The sequence below is a fragment of the Bombus terrestris genome, chromosome 6, assembly GCF_910591885.1.
Source record: "Bombus terrestris chromosome 6, iyBomTerr1.2, whole genome shotgun sequence".
Lineage (NCBI taxonomy): Eukaryota > Metazoa > Arthropoda > Insecta > Hymenoptera > Apidae > Bombus > Bombus terrestris.
The window spans coordinates 14,630,359-14,649,677 of NC_063274.1; the positions used below are offsets into that span (position 1 = coordinate 14,630,359).

Here is a 19,319-nt window from a genome sequence, read left to right on the forward strand (position 1 = left end):
TATTCGTAACAAATCGTACCGCGGATTATGTAGATTCAGGTGAAAGTTTATAAGCATGAGTCGAATGGTAATATTAACAAACGTCGATAACTACTAATTGTAATGACGTAATTTGTAACATTAAAATTGAATTGTATTCATTTTCAACGAGTCATAAAATTCTCCCTTTCTGTCCACGTTATATATCTCGTCATTGTTCGCTTCGCGTTTCTCTATCTTTACTACTTTTACATTTTACTGTCTTTATTTATATTATTACTGTCTATTATTCGTTAATTTCTTTTTTGCTCTTGTATTTTAAAGGTGGAATTGACTTTAAGTTAATAAATAAATAGTGATACTTAGAATGGATTTCTTATTTAATTTATAAATATTTCTCCAATTTGTATAAATGCATATTAATAGTAAAAATACGTATTGTACATTTCTCGGTAGAATGAGCATCATAGAACGCTATCGAAGGATAATATCGTGAGAAAGACTGGAAAAAACGAATTCAGAGCGACGATGGTGGTAACAACGTGCGTGAAAACGTGACAAATAAATACTGACAGTTCGGTGCCAATATGGGTCGTGATATCACTTTAACAACGACGATAAATCTAATCGCGTGAAAGCCTCGATACCGTAAATATATAGGGTGCTTCGGTAAATACTTAGTATGTATCTTGATATTGCCTGAGCGAGATAAATTTGCACTGGAAAAACTACGTGTAGAAAGGCGACCATTTTATGACAAAGAATTTTTTCAAAGTAGGTCCATTCGTCTTTGTCTTTAGAAGGATAGCATTCTATCTTTTAATATTTTTATAATAATCACTAGTATCTTTTGAACAACTATGAAAACTTTTTATTATACCCAGTTTTTATACGTCATGAAACTCTTTGATTATCTAGTATTAATAAATGTGATATAACAAAATGTGTTAATACGTGTAATACATAAAATGTTAAAATAATAAAACATTGATTCTCGGCTGGTATCGTTATTCGTAAAAGAATATTTTCTGAAAAAACGCGTCGAGATAATTTCTATGCAGTGTACCAGTAATTAGTAATGTGAGTTTATACAGAACTATTTAGTTGCTTCTAGTTAATAGCCATAACAACTATAACAACAGCCAACGCTATATACGATTGTTCGTTAGTAGTTATAGACACTAATCGAAGATTTCTTGTAGACGATAACGTAAATGCAAAAATTTAAAAATCTTATTGTGTAATGTCTTACATGCCAATAGAAATATCGTAGCACAGAATTTAATAGCAACTTTTATTTGTAAATAATTACTAATAGCTTAATATAACAATATAATAATTACCAATATAATACTACTTGATATAATAATTACTAATAGTTGAAAGATGCCACCGGTACGTCTAACATTATCTCCGTGTAAAACAACGTAAGTGCAATTATGCGATAAATATGTTCAAACACATGGTCACTAAATATGACCAATCCTATAGTTCTTACTGGGAACATTATAAAATGCACTTTCGTAAGAAAAATAAAAAGTATTTGAAATGTATGATTAATTATATTTATTTTATTAAATAAATGTATTTTTTTGTGTTTTATACAAGTTATTTAGAGGCAAAGAGGATTGATTCTCTGCAACTAAGATGTAGCACATATAAGCTTTTCTACAATTGTGATTCTTTTCCTGATGAATTTCGACTATATTAGTGCAAAAAAATGGAAAGTTTTTCGTTTGGGTTATTGTACACTTAAGATTTTATAATAATCAAAACAATTCAACTTGCGAAGATAATGTTAAATCAGTGAAGTATTTTCTCGCTCGTAAAAAATTTGATGTTTAGCACTTACAGTGTTATCTACGAGAAGTCTTCGATCGTTTATCAAAAATAATAATAGTACAAGATTATATAGATAAATTAAATTATTGACAATTTTTCTGTTTCGCTTCAGTGTGACTGATTCTTTATTGTAGAAAAGATATTATTATTAACAAGTAACGTACTATTTTTTATGTTAAAAGGCTTAAAAACCTGTCAGAACATCACAACTTTATAATCACTTTGTTTCTTATAAAGGCCTTTTATTAACTGAATTATGACTCTGAGTGGCCAATAAAGTTACGAAGACAGTCTATAAAAGCGAATGAAACCGTCGGAAATTCTGACAAAGTTTTCCAACATGTAAAGAGCACATTTAGATGCGGTGAAATTTATTGTAAAATGAATTTCTTACAACTCGTGTTATGATACCAAAGCTATACTAAAAATCTTAAATGCGTCTAGTTCCAAATAATTATGTTCAAAATGAATATAGCAAACAAATAATGTAGCAACTATTTACGTAATCATCTTATGAACGAAATTTCTATGGATTAATAAAAATCTTTATACGAACCAATAAGCTGTCGAAATGAACCCGTAGAAAAGTATAATATTATTATTCAATATTAAAATATTATTATAAAAACGAAAAATCCCTAACAAGTAGTAAATACGATAGATCTGTAGTATTAAATAGATTAAAAAGTATCTTTAAATAAATATGAGTAATCTATCAAATATAGTAAAAAAAAAAAAAAAAAAAAAAAAAATAGTAAATATAGTAAAAGGTAGTAAATCTAAAAATAGTAAATCTTTAATAAATAATATATTTAAAAGCTTCCATAAGGATATATGATTTTTAAATTCGTAGACTGTGCTGGTCCAATATTTTAGCTTTCCGAACGTGATGGACATATACCTGCATGTGATTATAAACCAGGAATAATATCAACTAACACAATAAATGTTATATGTGTACACCTCAATCGCAGATTTTGTATTTTATGCTTGTATATTATGAAACGATCTATATGTCCTCGAACAACAGTTTCACGTAATAACAAGAGAGAAGATAGACTCTGTGTACATATACGGGAATTTTTGCATGGATAGCTGGTTGAATTGGTTTAGTCAAACTAAAGACGCGAGATTTCGAAATTGCATTGTTTGGTTCGTTTTTAAGAGCGAGTGGTATTATACGAGTTGGTTAAAAAATTTTTCTTCTTTGACCTATATTCTCGCGTTGGAGATTAAAGCGTTATAATGGAGAGTTCGTATAATATGCAGTCGTACAATTAAAAGTATAATAATTGAAGTTTCAAAGATTTGTATGTACAGATTCGTTCCGTTTGTAATATAAAAATGAAATATGTGTGGATTAGTTTTGTCTATGAATTTGTTCGTAAAAGGTGTATGGATTAGATTATTTGTAAATTTTATAATTTTATAAATCTGCTATAAGAAAAGAGAATTGTGGAGCATATTTTCTGCTTTAACTTACAATTTAATCGACTGAAAAATTGCAGGAAGAAATGGAGTGACTCGAATAAATTACAGATGAATGGTGGGAATAATATTATGCAATTTGCATCATCCAACTTACTTTTGATATACTTTACAATTTTACTTTTTTTTAGTTTACTTAAGCATAACATCTGTTTACGATGCTTTTAGTATATACGTTACAGTGAAATAAGTTCTCCTATAATAATTTAATAGTACGTAATTTTAACCGATTAATAATCCTCGTACGATCGTTTTATTCGAGCTATATCGATTAGTTTTAGATTTGTAACACAGTTGCAAATAAATGCAAATCAAAGCATTAGTCATTAGTAACGATGACAAGGAAATACATTATTCATTATATTTCGGTTGATCCAAACATTGATTAATATACCGGATCAAAATTGAAACCTTCCCAATTTATTATTATTTATCGATCTCATTATATAGTTATCGAAAATCTGCTTGACAGTGATTTGAGTAATTTTTCACGAAAATATTAATTTAACATATATGCAAAACTCTGTAATATAATTGATACGAATAACATAATAATTAATCTCTCAATCAACAAAATGTCGCAATAATATTCAAATTTAATTCACAGAAGTAAGTTCTACACGACGTTATTAATTATTAATAGCTCTTAATAAATAAATCAAGTCGTACTACTTTGAAACATACTCGAGCGCAGATTACACGTGTTTCGTCTAACGATGCTTTGAAAAACTAACGGGATACGATCTATACAGGAGAAAAAGAATGTGCTGGAAACCGTACGACCTCGTATCGAAAGGAACTTCTGCAGTAAGAAAAGCGCCATTGGCTAAACCGATAAACACCAGAAAGCTTTAGCCATGCGACTACGTTGAAAAATGTTTTGCTTCGAGGCTTCTTTACTGGTCCTGAGTTAGGAATATCCTTTTGATGATACAATCCATGTCGTGGATAAGGGTTCCCTTTTTTGATGCAAAATCTCAATGATACATCGTGGCAACCGTGAAATAAAGTACCAAGGGAGTGAAAAATTGCATGGATGACGAATGATTAAAACCTGTGAATAGATGTTTACGCTGAAATATCGTTTGCGAGTGAAGGGTGGTTCGAGCAATGTGCTTATACGTGGAATTATCATGTATTTGCACCGCGTAAAAATTTGATCACACGTGGCAAGAACGTGTATTGTCTGTGTGAGATTTAGAGGCAGAGTGCAGATCCTTATGCAAATTCGTATTTTCGAGAATATAGTTAAAAAAGTGGTCTCGGTAAAAAAAAATTATTTTACCTACATCTGATGTATTTTTTTTTTTTTAATTCATTTCTGTGTAATTTCGCACTTTCAAATTTTTTATACACGCATGAAAATGCGTAACTTATTTATAAAAATTCGATACGATTGAATCAAGAGAACGCGCGTATCAAAAGGATCGTATTATGTTAAATAGATCATATTAAGTTAAGCTTACGAGAGTTGTGAAATAGAGAGTAATAGCATGTTACAACTTGAAGAAATTATAATTTCACTAAATTCCATGATACCACACTTGGAAGCTGAAGCGTATCCTTCGATATTGTTTGTAAGAATATGAATAATGCTGAAACATTTGCAGCGTTATTAATAACGTTACTCTTGTTAGTTGTTTACTAAAATGACACATTTAATTTCCCGAACACGATCCTACACAGTTTTACAAAAAGAACGGATTATTATAAAAAATTTTGCATAATGCTAATATAAGACACGAAAGACATGACAGATAGTCCTCGTTGTCTGACATATTTTCACACGATTTCACAACGTGCTACCACTTCCGCTGTTATTAGGTTCTTCTTCTTTCCCTCCTTCCTGATCTGCTTCGTCGTTTCCTTCCTCGTTGGCATTCAATTTACTTGCTTCGTTGTCGTCGTTGGAATATTTCATATTTAATTGCTGCGATTGTTGTTTTTGAGGGCTGCGATGCCGCGATATAGATCTCCTATATTGTTTGCCAAATCCGTCGTGTCTAGATTCTGGACACATCGAGTTTCTCCTCCTCGCTGCAAAATAATTTATACAACTCTTTTCGCTTAATCGTATCAGAGTTCGTGTAACACCTGTTGACAAAATAAGTCAGGACAGAAGAGAGAACAAAATCTCTGTCGCTACGACTTTTTGTTACAACAAAAGAAGCGGGTTCTTTATCATTTGTCATTTACGTCTGCCCTTATGCCACAAATTGAATCAAGTATTATAGTCGCCAGTCTTCTGACAATGAGCTCAATAAGACACAATAGGCGAGCAGAGGTTTAATTTCACCGAGCTCTGAAAAATGTCCTCGGCGTCTAAATATAGAGACGCGAGACAAATCGCTCTTTTCCCTTAGAGAAGAGGCCCTAAACTTAGCCGTAAGCTCAGAGGCTTTAAAAAACGAAGATAGCAACGGCTGAAAAGGGACCAAAGGGAAGGAACATTCAGCCAGATATCGATATTTTGGTAAAAGTCAATTGAAATGAAATCAATTAATACATAGAGAAACTACAAAGAGGACTGCGCGTAGTAAACGCGAGCGTTGTTATTGTAACTCGAAGTAAAGTGTTTTTTATTCAAGGACTTTGTTATTAAACGTATCGTTCAATAACAGAAGATTGTTTATTGTTCATTTCATTTCAATTAACCATCAACTTGATACCGAAGATATAAAAGGTACGAATCTCCAGCGAACGTGATACGCGTACATAAAAATTCAATTTTAAGCAAAGCTATACTGTGTCGGCTGGAAGAAGATGGAAGGTTTCGTTTTATCTATATTATTTTTTTATCACTTTTTACGTAAGATCGAAACTTTTATACCCATCTTTAGAGGTTTACGCTGTATATCCATAAAGAGGAGCAATACAACGAAGAATTAGTAAAAGCATCTCGGAGATTTTGCTTTGAGTGCACTTAAGTAGCCTGTAAGTAAAAATGTTGCGGTTTCGATTTTTCTCCCTTTTACCCGGTTTCTTTTATTCGAAAAGTCCTTTGTCTTCAGACGAGCACGATATCGAGATGGATTCTTATCAGAATATAAGATAACTCTTGTCAAAATATAAATAGCAAAAACATGAAATAGCAGGAAAAAAGCAAATAGCAGATAATAAAAATATAAATTACATAAATTTTGCTAATCACGGTTAATTGCCAATTATTCGTACACCGGTAATTTCATGCATCGTGTTTCACGATCTAATAACTCGCAAACTGTATAACATTCTATAAGATTAATTTTTTACTTATAGTCAGTTTACTCTAATTTTATTTAGTTTTCGTATATTGCTGCTCCGAGTCGGCCAAAGTGTCTGGGTATTTGTAAGTAGCATTGTATGTAGTTTTTACCTTTGGCCTTTCTATCCTCGTAGTCGCTACAGTCCGACAAATCGCTGTAGTTACTTGGATCCCTCCGCTTCGTCTTGCTTCTTTTACGATTAGGCGAACCCGACGTGTTTCCAATATCTGCTTCAAGCCTGCTGTTCGAGATCTTGTGTCGTGGTGACCGAACACTTTCCCCCTTTTCTTTGTACTTCAGCTTTCGTATCTCTCCGATGTGCCTTGGCTCGTCGCGTTTCCTGGATCTGCTGCGACGTTTTCGTCTTTTCTGACTATCGCTGCGTCTTCGTCTTTTCTCGCCGCGTGACCTCCTACGTTTCTCCCTTAAACGATTAATTTCCACCGTTATATTATTCATTTCATATCATATTCGTTATATATTAGATTCTTAAACTTAATTCTGCGTAGACAAGTCGAGTCGTTGATGGTTCAAGTAAAACCTCTGCCTTGAAAATTCCTTCGAACAAACGTTTTCGAAACGAACGTTGGAAAAAAGTGAAATACTTCAGGAATCTAGCGAAGGAATAATTGTATGAGATATGTATAATTTTGTGTGCTGGACTGGGTTAAATGCGTAGTAGAGATACTTGTATGTGGGTATCAGTGTGTGGAGGTATGTGTATGCGCGGCGTCTGGAAAACATGAATGTAAACTGTTTAGTCAGTTAACAGTCGGGGAAGAAAATGCTAAGACGCGTGCAAGTATGTATCGATGAATATTCTAGAAATCGTCCATAAAATAAATATACGACTATGTTGATATTAATCCCAAGTGTAAATTCAATGTTCCCATAACAATATTTCGGCCATCAAGATTCATAATTCTCAACATGTATGTAATAATTGTATCTATGTAAGATAAGGAACAATCGTATAATGTTACAAAGATTTTGACAAGTATTTCAAGCTTTTTCCAAATCCTGCAACAGTGTGAAAATTAAGCTCGAACGCTTAAACGATCCGATATAGCAACAGAACGTGAAAAAATACGTTTACCTATGAACGTTTGAGATGAAACACGATATGAATCAGTAGAAGTAACTATTTTCTGATATAGCGGAATACCTTTATTTCTCTGACGTTTGAAAATGGAAAAAATCATTTCTTATAAAAATGGAGAATATACTTTTCTATGAGAATGAGAAGCACGCGTTTGTGCGTATTTTTTAAAACGCGCGCACTGGGCTTTAAGATATATAAAACCTTGTCTAGAAATAGACGATATTCTTATCTGCAAGAATCTGCGTAAGTTTTATAAAAGAAATAGAGGATCTTCTTTCAATCAGAAAAAGGGATACATATTCGATGAGTTCTATAGAAAACACCTTTTTTAAATCTATAAAATTTCTTATAAAAATAGCGAATGTCCTCTTCTATAGGGCTGAAGGATATATAAACTTCTACGTGGTCTTTGAAATACAATTTTTTTTAAATCTATAAAACTTTCTATAGAAATGGAAAATGCCTTTTCCTGTAAGAACGGGGGATATGTATTTATACGTGTTCGTTGGAATGCAGTGCTTTTAAAGCTGCAGTCGCATTACAGAAATATGACTTTTCGGATGAAGCGAAAATTGTATGGAGCAATGCATAGAATGATTAACCGATTTTCAACTGATTTAAAGTTTTCCGAAATGGAAGTATCGGGATATTGACAGAATAGTTATCGAATAGTGTCTTTTTTTTTATTTTTCTATTTTCTTTCAGCAAAGTAGTTGTTCTTTCTATCTCGTATCATGAAAATGTTTTCATTATCTAATTCTTTTATTATTATAGTATTATATTTTAATGAAATCACGAAAAATTATTCAAGCTCGCGTTAAAAACGCCTTTTCTCCTCATATCGTTATAACGAATTACAGTTTTAACCATCGCACTGTGCGGAAAACACAGTTCCGCAAGTAGTTGGCAAACATTTAATCTAGAATTTCCAAAGACTCTATGAGTAGTTCGAAAGCAATTATACATTTTAGTATCTAACATCTATAAATTCAGACGTTGGAAACTTATGATTTAACACTTTACTCTGACAATTAAATGCATATAATGTTATTACCAATGTTATTCTAATCCGTATAGTATTAAAAATTTGTTGAACTATATCAACCTTGTTGCATTATTAATCGCCCCAATTTTTTGAGTTTCTGTTTTATGTAGAGTTTAAAAAAACCGCTCAAAATTCTTCTCTTCCAAGTTTCCAGAATATCGTCAAATAGCTTTTTATTGCTACGCGTTACCTTAATCGTTCTTAAGGGAAGCAAAATTTCAAGAAAGATATGGGAAAAAATGTGAACTGATTCAAAATTACTGGGAATTAATCTAAGCGTTAATGTTAGTCTAAGGTTTAATTTATTTACTCGAGATATTGATCATCTCATCCTGACATTTTTTAATTTTCGACGAAAATACGCAAATATATAGAATATACGTATTTCTTAATTTCCTATAGAATATACATATTTTTAAGGTTGTAAAGATTAATTGCTCAAAGTGCTTAGAGCAAAGGTATAACTGCTCAAGGAGCGTGTCAATTTAATGATTACCTACGTAAAGGAACAAGTTGACATTCTGCTCCGCGTGACATCTGCGTTTAACATCGTTTTACGAAGACGAGAACTTGCGTAACTATATTATCCGACTGATATTAATTGGATCATAGTCTCACTAGTCACAGAGAATCATAGAAAGTTATAATGAAACGCGATTGGGCATGCTATTAAAGTACAGAGGACGAAAGTTCTTGTTATCCAAGATACTTTCTCTCGCGTGATCTAAGAAATAAACACGTTCATCGCGTATCGATTAGATAGCGTGGTAAATAACAATTGAAAAATAGTGATAGAAGTTACCGCAAATTACATTCGTCGATTTGAGTTAGATTGCGAGTATCTTTGCAAACATGCATTTTTCTTAACACAACTGAAAAAGTTGCACCTAAATACTGATTTGTTCCACTCTCTAAGTATTATAGCGAGTGCTCTATTTTGGATACGTTATACATAGTTCTGTATTTTATCCTATTTTTGCACGTTTCAATTTCCAATAAACGCACGAATGCTCGCATTTTGATTGTAATATATCGATTCTCGAAATATATAATGTAGCGGTGTTTAGCGTGATAAAAACTCAAAAACGTAAGGACTCTGGGTTCAATCATAATTAATCGATCGTTAAATAATTAACCTATTTTCCTCTTCGTCGTTGGATTGACTTCTCGAAGACGTTTGTTGTATGTCGGATATGTTCGTCCCATCGGCAGATCTCTGTTCGTTATTCTCCTTCACGGACTGCTTAATCGGAGCTGGATTTAACGTGAACACTGCCTTGTAACGACCACTTCTATGCCGCAACAATCCGGCATTCACCGCGTGCTTCAGAGCCCGATGAACCTGAAAGCTTTTCTCATAAGAAACGACAAATGGGAAGCTTGCGGGAAACGCCGAGCGCACTTTCGTCTTTTATAATTGAGAAGTTGAGAGGACAAAAATAATGAAAATACCAAAAATTTGTAATCCAAGTCCTATTTCAAGGCGTCTACGTAAATACCAGAAGTGAAAATTCTCAACGTACATAAAAAATATGCTCTTGTTACGGTACACCGTTTATCGCCTAAATATTGTAAACTTTCATTGTTTACCGTATTACCTCTTATTTTTGACAGTGCTGTAAATAATTATAGACGCAAACACGTTGCTTGTACTATTTTTTCGAGATTTCTGAGAAACCACTAATCGTTTCTGGATATGTGGAGAGAAATTATTTTTTTTTAATCGAATGTCGTAGGATGTCAGGATATGTTACATGGCGAAATATTGCCTTTCATAACCGAAATAATAGACAGAGAAACGATTTTTCAACGAGACAGTGCTCCTATTCATACAGTTGCGACTACAAAATAATGGTTTCAAGATTTCGGAAACCAATTATGGGGAACAGCGAGTAATTCCAACATAGAATTTCTTCAACGATTCCAATCAAAAACTTTAAGATCCTTAATAGATGCACCTTGGTATGTTACCAACGAAACAATACATCGCGACATTAAGATACCTATAATTAAAGAAGAAATATCCAAATTCAGTAATAGATATAACACAAGAATTAACAACCACCAAAACCCACTAGTTACCCAATTACTTGACACGACAGATCAGATTCGCAAGCTAAAAAGACATTACCCTCTAGATTTAAACATTAGATTCAGCTAGAATCAAACAGATGATAATCACCTATTGTACATGATATAATACCACGCCAGAATAATTTACTTATAATTCTCAATGAGAACTGATTGTAAAATTCTTCCAACTAAAGAAAAAAAGATTTCGGAATAGAATTATTACCATGACCAGCTTTGAGTCTCGATCTGAAACCGATCGAGAACTTGCGGAGAATTGTACAATAGCAAAAAAGATTTACAATCAGGATAAGCCGCCTATAGAAAATATCGTGGAACTTAAGAAAGAAATGAAATCCGCATGGGCGAATATTCGAAAGGAAACTTTAAATAAGTTGGTGGGTAGTGTACCTAACAGATTAATAGGAGTAATCAGAAATAAAGGAAAATCTACTAAATATTGAGCGAAAACGTAACAAAGTTAACATCGAGTTTATATTCTTGTACAGTCAAAAACACAATTTTAAGAGAAAATTTCATTTCTTGCAAACTTCGAGAGAAGAAAATTTTCGTTTGACGTATCTTCAGTGTTCTTTTATATTATAATATGAAACTATATCAACAATTTTGCCAATTTCCGTTTCAGTATTATGACAAATCTAAAAATAGGCTCGAGTTTACAATTATTCGCGGCACTGTATAAAACTACAGTCGAATCAAGCTGCAGTAATTTTGTTCTCCATAATCAACATAGATACATATAATAGGATGTTAGAACCCGATTAAATTGACTTTCCAGAGTCAATATGTATGTAACGAGAAAACTAGCATTTGTAATTTTCATGTTACTCGTAAAAACAATAAATTTCATGCTATTTGTAGAATTACGAATATTGGCAGATTCTTTACCTCTAGATTCTTTAATTTTTGAATTATAAGACAGATTAAGAAGCTTCTTCTAAACTGATAGCAAGACATTCAATGTTAATACTACCAGTGATATTTAAATAGCAAATATATGTATTTATATGTATTATAAATACAATAAAAATATTATTGTAATTGTAATATTATTGTAATGTTTATTAATATGTAATTTAGATTTATATTGTAATGACTTCCTAAAAAGGTAGCGAGTGTTGCTTTTAATTGTTAATTCGTCATTAATTGGTACGCAAATTCGCATATTGTTATTACAAATTAATCAGAGTGCCCGTATACTTATGAACGATCGTGTATATAAATTTAGTGAGGAAACAAACAGTCAAAAGTATGACTAATCGTAGTGTTAGTAATTTCATTATTTGTACGTTCTACTTGAAATTGTTCTGAAATTATATAATTTACCAGCAGAATTTTATTGAATATTAAATACCAGTAATATAACATTAAGATAAGTAGGAGCAAACACTGTCTGTTCGAATGTATAATCGTTGGAAGTTGCGGCATTAAGGAAAATGCTGGAAAATGCTCCTTCTTCCACGAAGGATGGAAGCTTCGAAGCGTCTGATGGATCATCAAAGACGTTCGGAGATTCTTAGAGCGCTTCGAATTGTTTGACAACCAACTACAGTATCATTGTGAAAATCTTGTAAATTCGTGGAACCAGCGCTTCACAGATTGTTCGCATTTCTATCACACGTAATTTCGAGGAATTTCTAATTTTCAATTTTCTCAAAGAAAAAATTTTCGCGAACACTAAAGACTAAAAATAGAAATCGAGCTGTAGATAAAGCTAAAGATGAGCCTCAAGGATTAAAATACTAAAAATATTTGTATAGCGATTAGAAAATTTCGATCATTAAAACTCGAACAAATCGCTCCTCCTCTTCTCGATTTTTAAGTTATTAATTATTTGGAGCAAAGCATCCTTCAGAATTTACTTGCGCGTAAGTGAAAAAAATAATTTCATAATCGAAATCCACGTATCTTTAAATTTGTAAATTTAGCTATTATGTAAAAAAAGAGATACACCGATAAGTATCTTAGAAATTTTTCAAATCGTTTGAAATCCTAAGAGTAATGGAAAAAATTCGTCTTTCGTTACGGTACCGTTCTTTACTAAATCGTTTCATTTGCATAATGAATATACGATGAAACTCGTCCCACCTTTGAAAAATCAAACAACTCTTTACGATTGCAAAAATTAATATTGGAATAAGCAGAAAGAAACGAGAAAAACGTAAGGAAATGGTATGATTTTCAATTGACAATGTCGAATCACTAGGAATCGTAGGAAATTAATTTACGTTCACCCCTCTGTCACCTGCATCGTCAAGTTCCTCGGGGCGCTCTTGGAAGTTTGTCGAAGGAAGTCGAGGACATCTCGAGCGGTGGATCCTTTCCCCTCACATAGATGCACCACGGCATCGAGTACGCGATTCATTAGTCGTGGATTCGACGCATACACCATGGTTGATTCGCTTCCAACTTCCTGCAACTATGCTGCATGCATAAAATAATATGAATATTATATATATATAAAATATATATATAACACAATTATATAAATATGTAATAAATATAATATATTAATAGATATAAAGTATTAAATATAATATAATTATATAATATATATCACATATATATAAGACATATATAATATACATATATAATACATATATAATACATACATATATAATATAATATATAATATAATACATATTAGTACATATATAATATATATATAATATATATATATAGTACATATATAATATAATATATATATAAATTTATTAATAATATATATATAATCATATTAGATTGTACCAAACGTTTCTTTCATTTTATGAAGAAATAATGGATGCAGAACATTTTTCTTTTATATTATTTTCCTAAATTATATATGACCTATTTAGCACTAAAAAAAAATTATACAAATACAAATTTTAGTACTACAAAATGGATCATACATAATTCAATAAAATAATATAAAACAAAAAAATAAAACGAAAGAAACTTTTGGAACAACCTAATATATATAACAGACATATAGTAAAGTATAGTATATATGTAGTATGTGCAACATGTGATGTAATAAGTAATAACTAATAATATTAATAAATAAGAATGATTAATTATATACTGTAATACAATACGTAAATATAAATATGTATAATATAGTAATACGCAGGCTATCCATTGTATGAAAAAATAGTTCAGACAAAAAGTGAATGGCTTCTAAAGAGGTATATTTTGGTGTAACTATATTTTTTTGGATGAATACGCAGGTAGAGATCATATGAATGCAAAGGTAACGCAAACATAAGAATACTGCGTCGCGTTATTTCTTGTTTCTCATACATTACGTTAAACAAATTAAAGTTAACATATTTTTTTATAAGATAACATATATAACATAATATATATATTACATAAGATAACATATTTTTTTATAACAGATTTTTTTATAACTGAGCACACTGTATAAAGTAGCTGTACAGTATACACCCTGTATAATAATAACAGTAGTATAAAATACGATAAAAAGAGATAATAACGAAATAAATAATGCACTTTGAAAATAATTACTAACTTTATCGTTGTTACAGCTTATTTTTAATGGGGCAGTTCTTTTATATCAAATTGATGAATTGATGATTCAGATAATTTACTAATATCATTCAAAAGTCTAATTATAAAAATGATTGAAAACAGAATTTCGTATTTATTAATTTACATAATAAGCATTTATGCTAAATATTTTAGGATTATGTATTGTTATTACGTGCACGATAACGAGTATAGAAAGAGATGACTGTCTTTATGATAAATGAGAATATAATTTAAAAGAAAGTAGATAGTAAGATGCGACTTTTACCTCCTGAAGATTTAAATCCTAAGAGAACGTAGGTATTCGAATCATAACATTGCCGAAATAAATCGATGGTATAATTATGCAAATTGGAATTTCTCCAAACCACAAATTTAATTAGAACATATCGAATTTTACTCGGATCAACAGCAAACTGACGCGTAATGCAACGCGTTGCTGGGCAGTTTTATTGTCATTTTTTAATCTCGATTCTGCAATCAAACGTTGCTAATTTCAATAGCTACGTTTGAATGTGTCAGTCTGATAGAAATTGTATCATTTCATCGAAAATACCGAAATCATAAAACGATACTACAACTTGACATACATTTGTTCTCTTTTTTTTTCTGAAATACTTGAGTTTCCTCGTGATAAAATATAGAGATAATTAAATTGTATTTTCTGAATATCTTCTAATTAATTCTAAAAACTGTATTACAATTACACGACGATTGCGTAATGAAATGAAAGTTATACATATTTTATAGCAATATAATGAGCATAATCTATTTTATACAGAAACAGAAATTTATTATTTAAATACTACATATATGAACACACTGTGCAAGATGTTTACATTATGAATGATATTGTAATTACATTATTATAATTATTCTATTTAACAAATAACCGTTAATTTATAACTTGTAATTTACCAGTTTATTATTGTAATAATAATAATTTATTGATTATCAAATTATTATGTACAATTCGATGTAGTATCGATCTATAATATTATTTGCTACTTAACTACTTTCACATACAAGCTATCCCTCTCAAACACAAATCTTTTAATACAATAATGATCTAACGTCGAACTTGTGCTTATCTTTACACAGTTATCTCAGCTATCTTCTTTCATGTACAACGTCGTATCGAGAACATTGTCACGTACTGTTCGATCACACACAACCCCCCTCATAAGTATCAGTACACTCGATGGTTTGCTATCAGGGAATCGGTTAATCGATCAGAGAAGGAGAAGTATGATTCAAAATACACGACAAAAATGTAGAGATCTACGTGCAACATCTATAAAAGAACAACGAATCGATATAATTGAATAATGAATTTTTTATTTTGATCTAAATCTCCATTGAAAGAAATTGCAATAAGAGAAATTTGCTCAAAATCGAATGGAAATTTAGAATCTTGTATGTAAAATCGTTTACGACATATATGAAATCAAATAACGCCAAATAGAATGGACAAACTAATAATACATATATATAGGATACGGTGAAAAATTATTAAACCAAAGTCAGAACGATATCTTTTACTCCGCAAAGAAAGAAGTTCAATGGTGCGGAATTTAGGTGATCTACGAGAAGCGTTATCATGGTAGATTTATCACAATCGTTGTATTCTACTATTCTATGTGACACTACAATGATTTCATCTATATCATTTTCGCACGAGTCTACTTCCTCATTTTCTTCTGTCACTTCATGCAGCAAAAGTTTGCCACGTACTCTCTTCGGTGTTTCCTTGGTTTCTTCAGTTTTTTCATGATCAATTAGTCACATGCTACCATATTGCTGCTATCTTTTAAACTTAATTTTTTATGAATTGCAATTACATTTCCGTTCGTAAAACAAGTATGTAAACACTTCGTATGTTTATATACGGTATTGTAATAGAACATTTCACTAATAAAACGTCCGTATAATAGAACATTTAACTAATAGAACGTTCATATAACAGAACATCCAACTAACAGAACGTACATAAAACAGAAGGTTCAGCTAATAGAACGTTCATACAACATAATCTCTATATAATAGAACGTTTAACTAAGAAAACGTTCGTATAATAGAACATTCAACTAACAGAACGTTTATGAAGCAAAAAGTTCATATAGTAAAACGTTCAACTATCAGAATGTTCACGTAATAAAACGTTCTAGTAATAAAAAAGTTCAACTAATAGAACTTTCATGTAACAGAACTTTCATGTAACAGAACGTTCATATAACGTAACGTCTAAATAATAGAACGTTGAACTAACAGAACGTTTATATAATAAAACATTCACACAACGGGTGTTCATATAACGATAGTTCTACTACATTCTAGAATTTTGGAAAATAGCTAGGACGAAAGGTCGAACGAGAAGCGACCTGATTATCGACGAATGTCGCGGTGAGCTAAATTGCAAGTCAAACGCACCCTCGGAAGTACCTTTCCCCCAGTGTTGCTTTCGCACTCGCGTGTGTACTCTCGTAGGACGACGTGTTTACCAGTCAAGGCATGTTTACTGGAATTTGCGGCCTGTTCATTTTCCAACGTGAACGCCATCGCAAAGACCGTTTTCAACCGTTCTGTATTCTCCGTTGACTAGAGCTCCGACCGAGTTTCAACGGTGGAAACGATGTCCACGATGACCACAAAGGAAGAACGGATGAATTAATTCGCTAATTCGATTCCTTTCTGCATCCGTCAATTGGCTGCACCCGCACGTCCGTCCTTTGGGCCGCGGTTACAGAATAGTATTAATTATCGCCGATCAACCTCGTAATTGAAACGTTCTCCACCGGACGTGAATGCACGTACTCAAGCGTGATGTGGAATCATTGTTCGATGCACAGCTTGAACGGCGAATTTCATTGATCGAAGAAAATACGACGATTCGAGGTTCTTTAAGCAAATTGCGTGTCGTCGAAGGATTTAGAAAGGAACAAGAGATGATTGGTTGATTGTAAAATACCTAGCGTAATGTTGTACGTTCGTCCAAGGTTTTTCGTTTAAGATATTTATTTCAGAAGGATAAACAGTCTTTACAAATGAGGTACAATTATCGATTACAATTAATTATCGCGTAGTGATAGGTAGGATTGAAAATTGTAAATTATAAATTATTAGTGAAAATAATTAGTAACATAACATTTGCAATTTTTCCAATCAATTTATATTACGGAATTTTATCTTCTAACATTACAAATTGTAAAACAAAATTCCAATGATCTGCTTCCTATATGACCGACTTCGTAAATAAAACTTTCAATGTTTATGGTCTTTTTGAAATTAATATTAAATTATTATTCAACGTATGTATTTCGATCGTTCTATGACAAAGTTATTACAAACTAGAACTTTGATTTGTTATCGTTGATAATCCTTTGGTCTATTTTTTACCGTATTCCCCAACCTGAATTTTTCAAATCATTAAAAAGATGATTTTTTTCCAGTCCTCCCCAGAGAGATCTTCCGTCGTTAAAATATCATTCATCGAACGTTTAACGAACTTCCGCCATGAATTTGCCTCTTTTTTTCTTCTCTCTTCTTTTCTTCATCTGCGCCATTTACCGCGTAATAAAGCCGGAATAATTTTGAATTTTATTTTCACTCGTCGATGAATGAATCACCATCAACGGCACACTCGACGAAGTTTCACCATCGACGTTCTACCCGGAATAACCGATCGAATGGACACTCGAAACGGATTCGATTCTACTGTCTGCTAGCAAAAATTGTTCCTCTCTAATTCGAGCAGTTCTCTGTAAAACTACTTGACAGGATAACGCCATCCTATATAAATATTCGTATATCATAAACCATTGGGTTATTGTATAAATTGTGTCGCTATATTAAAAAGATATTCATTATTATGGACAGTCTGTTTGGAAAGAAACAAATGATTAAATAGATAGATTGATAGTACTACAGAGTAAAAAAATATTTTTTGTTCTTTATTTACATATGAAATGGAAGAAGTAAAAATATCAAGCAGAATATCTTGCTTTTAAAAATATTTAAAGGAAAACGCAGTTGTTTTAAACAAACTATAAACTTGTAATGTTTGAATATCGTAATTATATCTTAGAATGAAAAAAGTTTAGACTATTTATAGTCTCTATAAAAAGAAAAGACAAAACCGAAATAATCACCGATTATTTGTTATATTATCCACCATACTTTTGATATTATTGTGTCACTTTGAACGATACATCTTTGTTGAAACATTAATCGTCGTTCTTCTGAATATCTCATTTCAGAAATAAAAGGTATCCGAACGCTAGGCGTTTCAATCGAATTGATGAATGAATTAGGACGCATTGCGAGGGAGGATCGGTCCCAAGACATCATGAAGCAGCGAGTCCTACTGGCCCTCGCCAACTTGATCACCTCCTACGCATCTTTCCTGTAAGTACTTTTCAAATTATTTTTAAGAAATCTTATAATTAAACATATAAATATTATTATAAAAATCTGTAGCGGTCCATGGTCGTAAAGGAAAGTTCAAGGTTCAAGCGCAAGTGTCACATGACCTGCGAAACGACGTCAGAAGCTAGAATGTCGTAAAAGAAAAAACCCTGGAACTTACAAAAATGTACAAGGGCTTTCGATAATAAAAAGAACCGTTTCCCTAACCCTGAAAAAAAACTTTCCCTTTCGAGGGCAACCTATATAAAGGGAAACGAGGAAAATATCGAAACGGTTAGTCACAGAAGTCAGTCAGAAACATACGTCGCGAATTACGGTGCGCGGAAATCTACGCTGTCCGCGGCGTTTGTCGCACGCACTTCCTCGTTGGCCCTTACCATTTCGAACATCTGTCTTGACAATTTTATTCGTGCGCGTTACCTAGTCCCTACTGGTACCGTTCTTCGTTTGCTCGCCGTCGATTTTTCGAAACTTTCGAAAGTTTTCTTTCTGGATAAGGAAACAATTTTTTTTATTATCGAAGGCCCTTTTTTTTATTTGGAAGAATTTTATAATCAGTTCTTATTGTGAA

General features: G+C 31.9%; 2 protein-coding genes across 5 annotated transcripts in view; one reads left to right on the forward strand and one right to left on the reverse strand.

Annotated features, from left to right (window-relative positions):
• The window catches only part of LOC100649807 (gamma-aminobutyric acid receptor alpha-like), a 103,885-nt gene that overhangs the window by 36,479 nt on the left and 48,087 nt on the right, over nucleotides 1-19,319 (forward strand). For all 4 annotated transcript variants that reach the window (XM_048406302.1, XM_048406300.1, XM_048406301.1 and 1 more), the window contains one exon: nucleotides 18,580-18,727. In XM_048406302.1, the coding sequence (XP_048262259.1) occupies nucleotides 18,621-18,727 (107 nt within the window). In that variant the 5' untranslated portion in view covers nucleotides 18,580-18,620. The remainder of the gene's footprint in view (nucleotides 1-18,579; nucleotides 18,728-19,319) is intronic.
• On the reverse strand, nucleotides 4,860-13,207 carry LOC105665856 (luc7-like protein 3). Its single transcript, XM_012309609.3, has 4 exons — nucleotides 13,038-13,207; nucleotides 9,838-10,043; nucleotides 6,665-6,978; nucleotides 4,860-5,346 (listed from the first exon to the last, which is right to left on the reverse strand). Exons 1-4 carry the CDS (start codon nucleotides 13,182-13,184, stop codon nucleotides 5,102-5,104), a joined length of 912 nt encoding a protein of 303 aa, XP_012164999.2. The 5' UTR covers nucleotides 13,185-13,207; the 3' UTR covers nucleotides 4,860-5,101.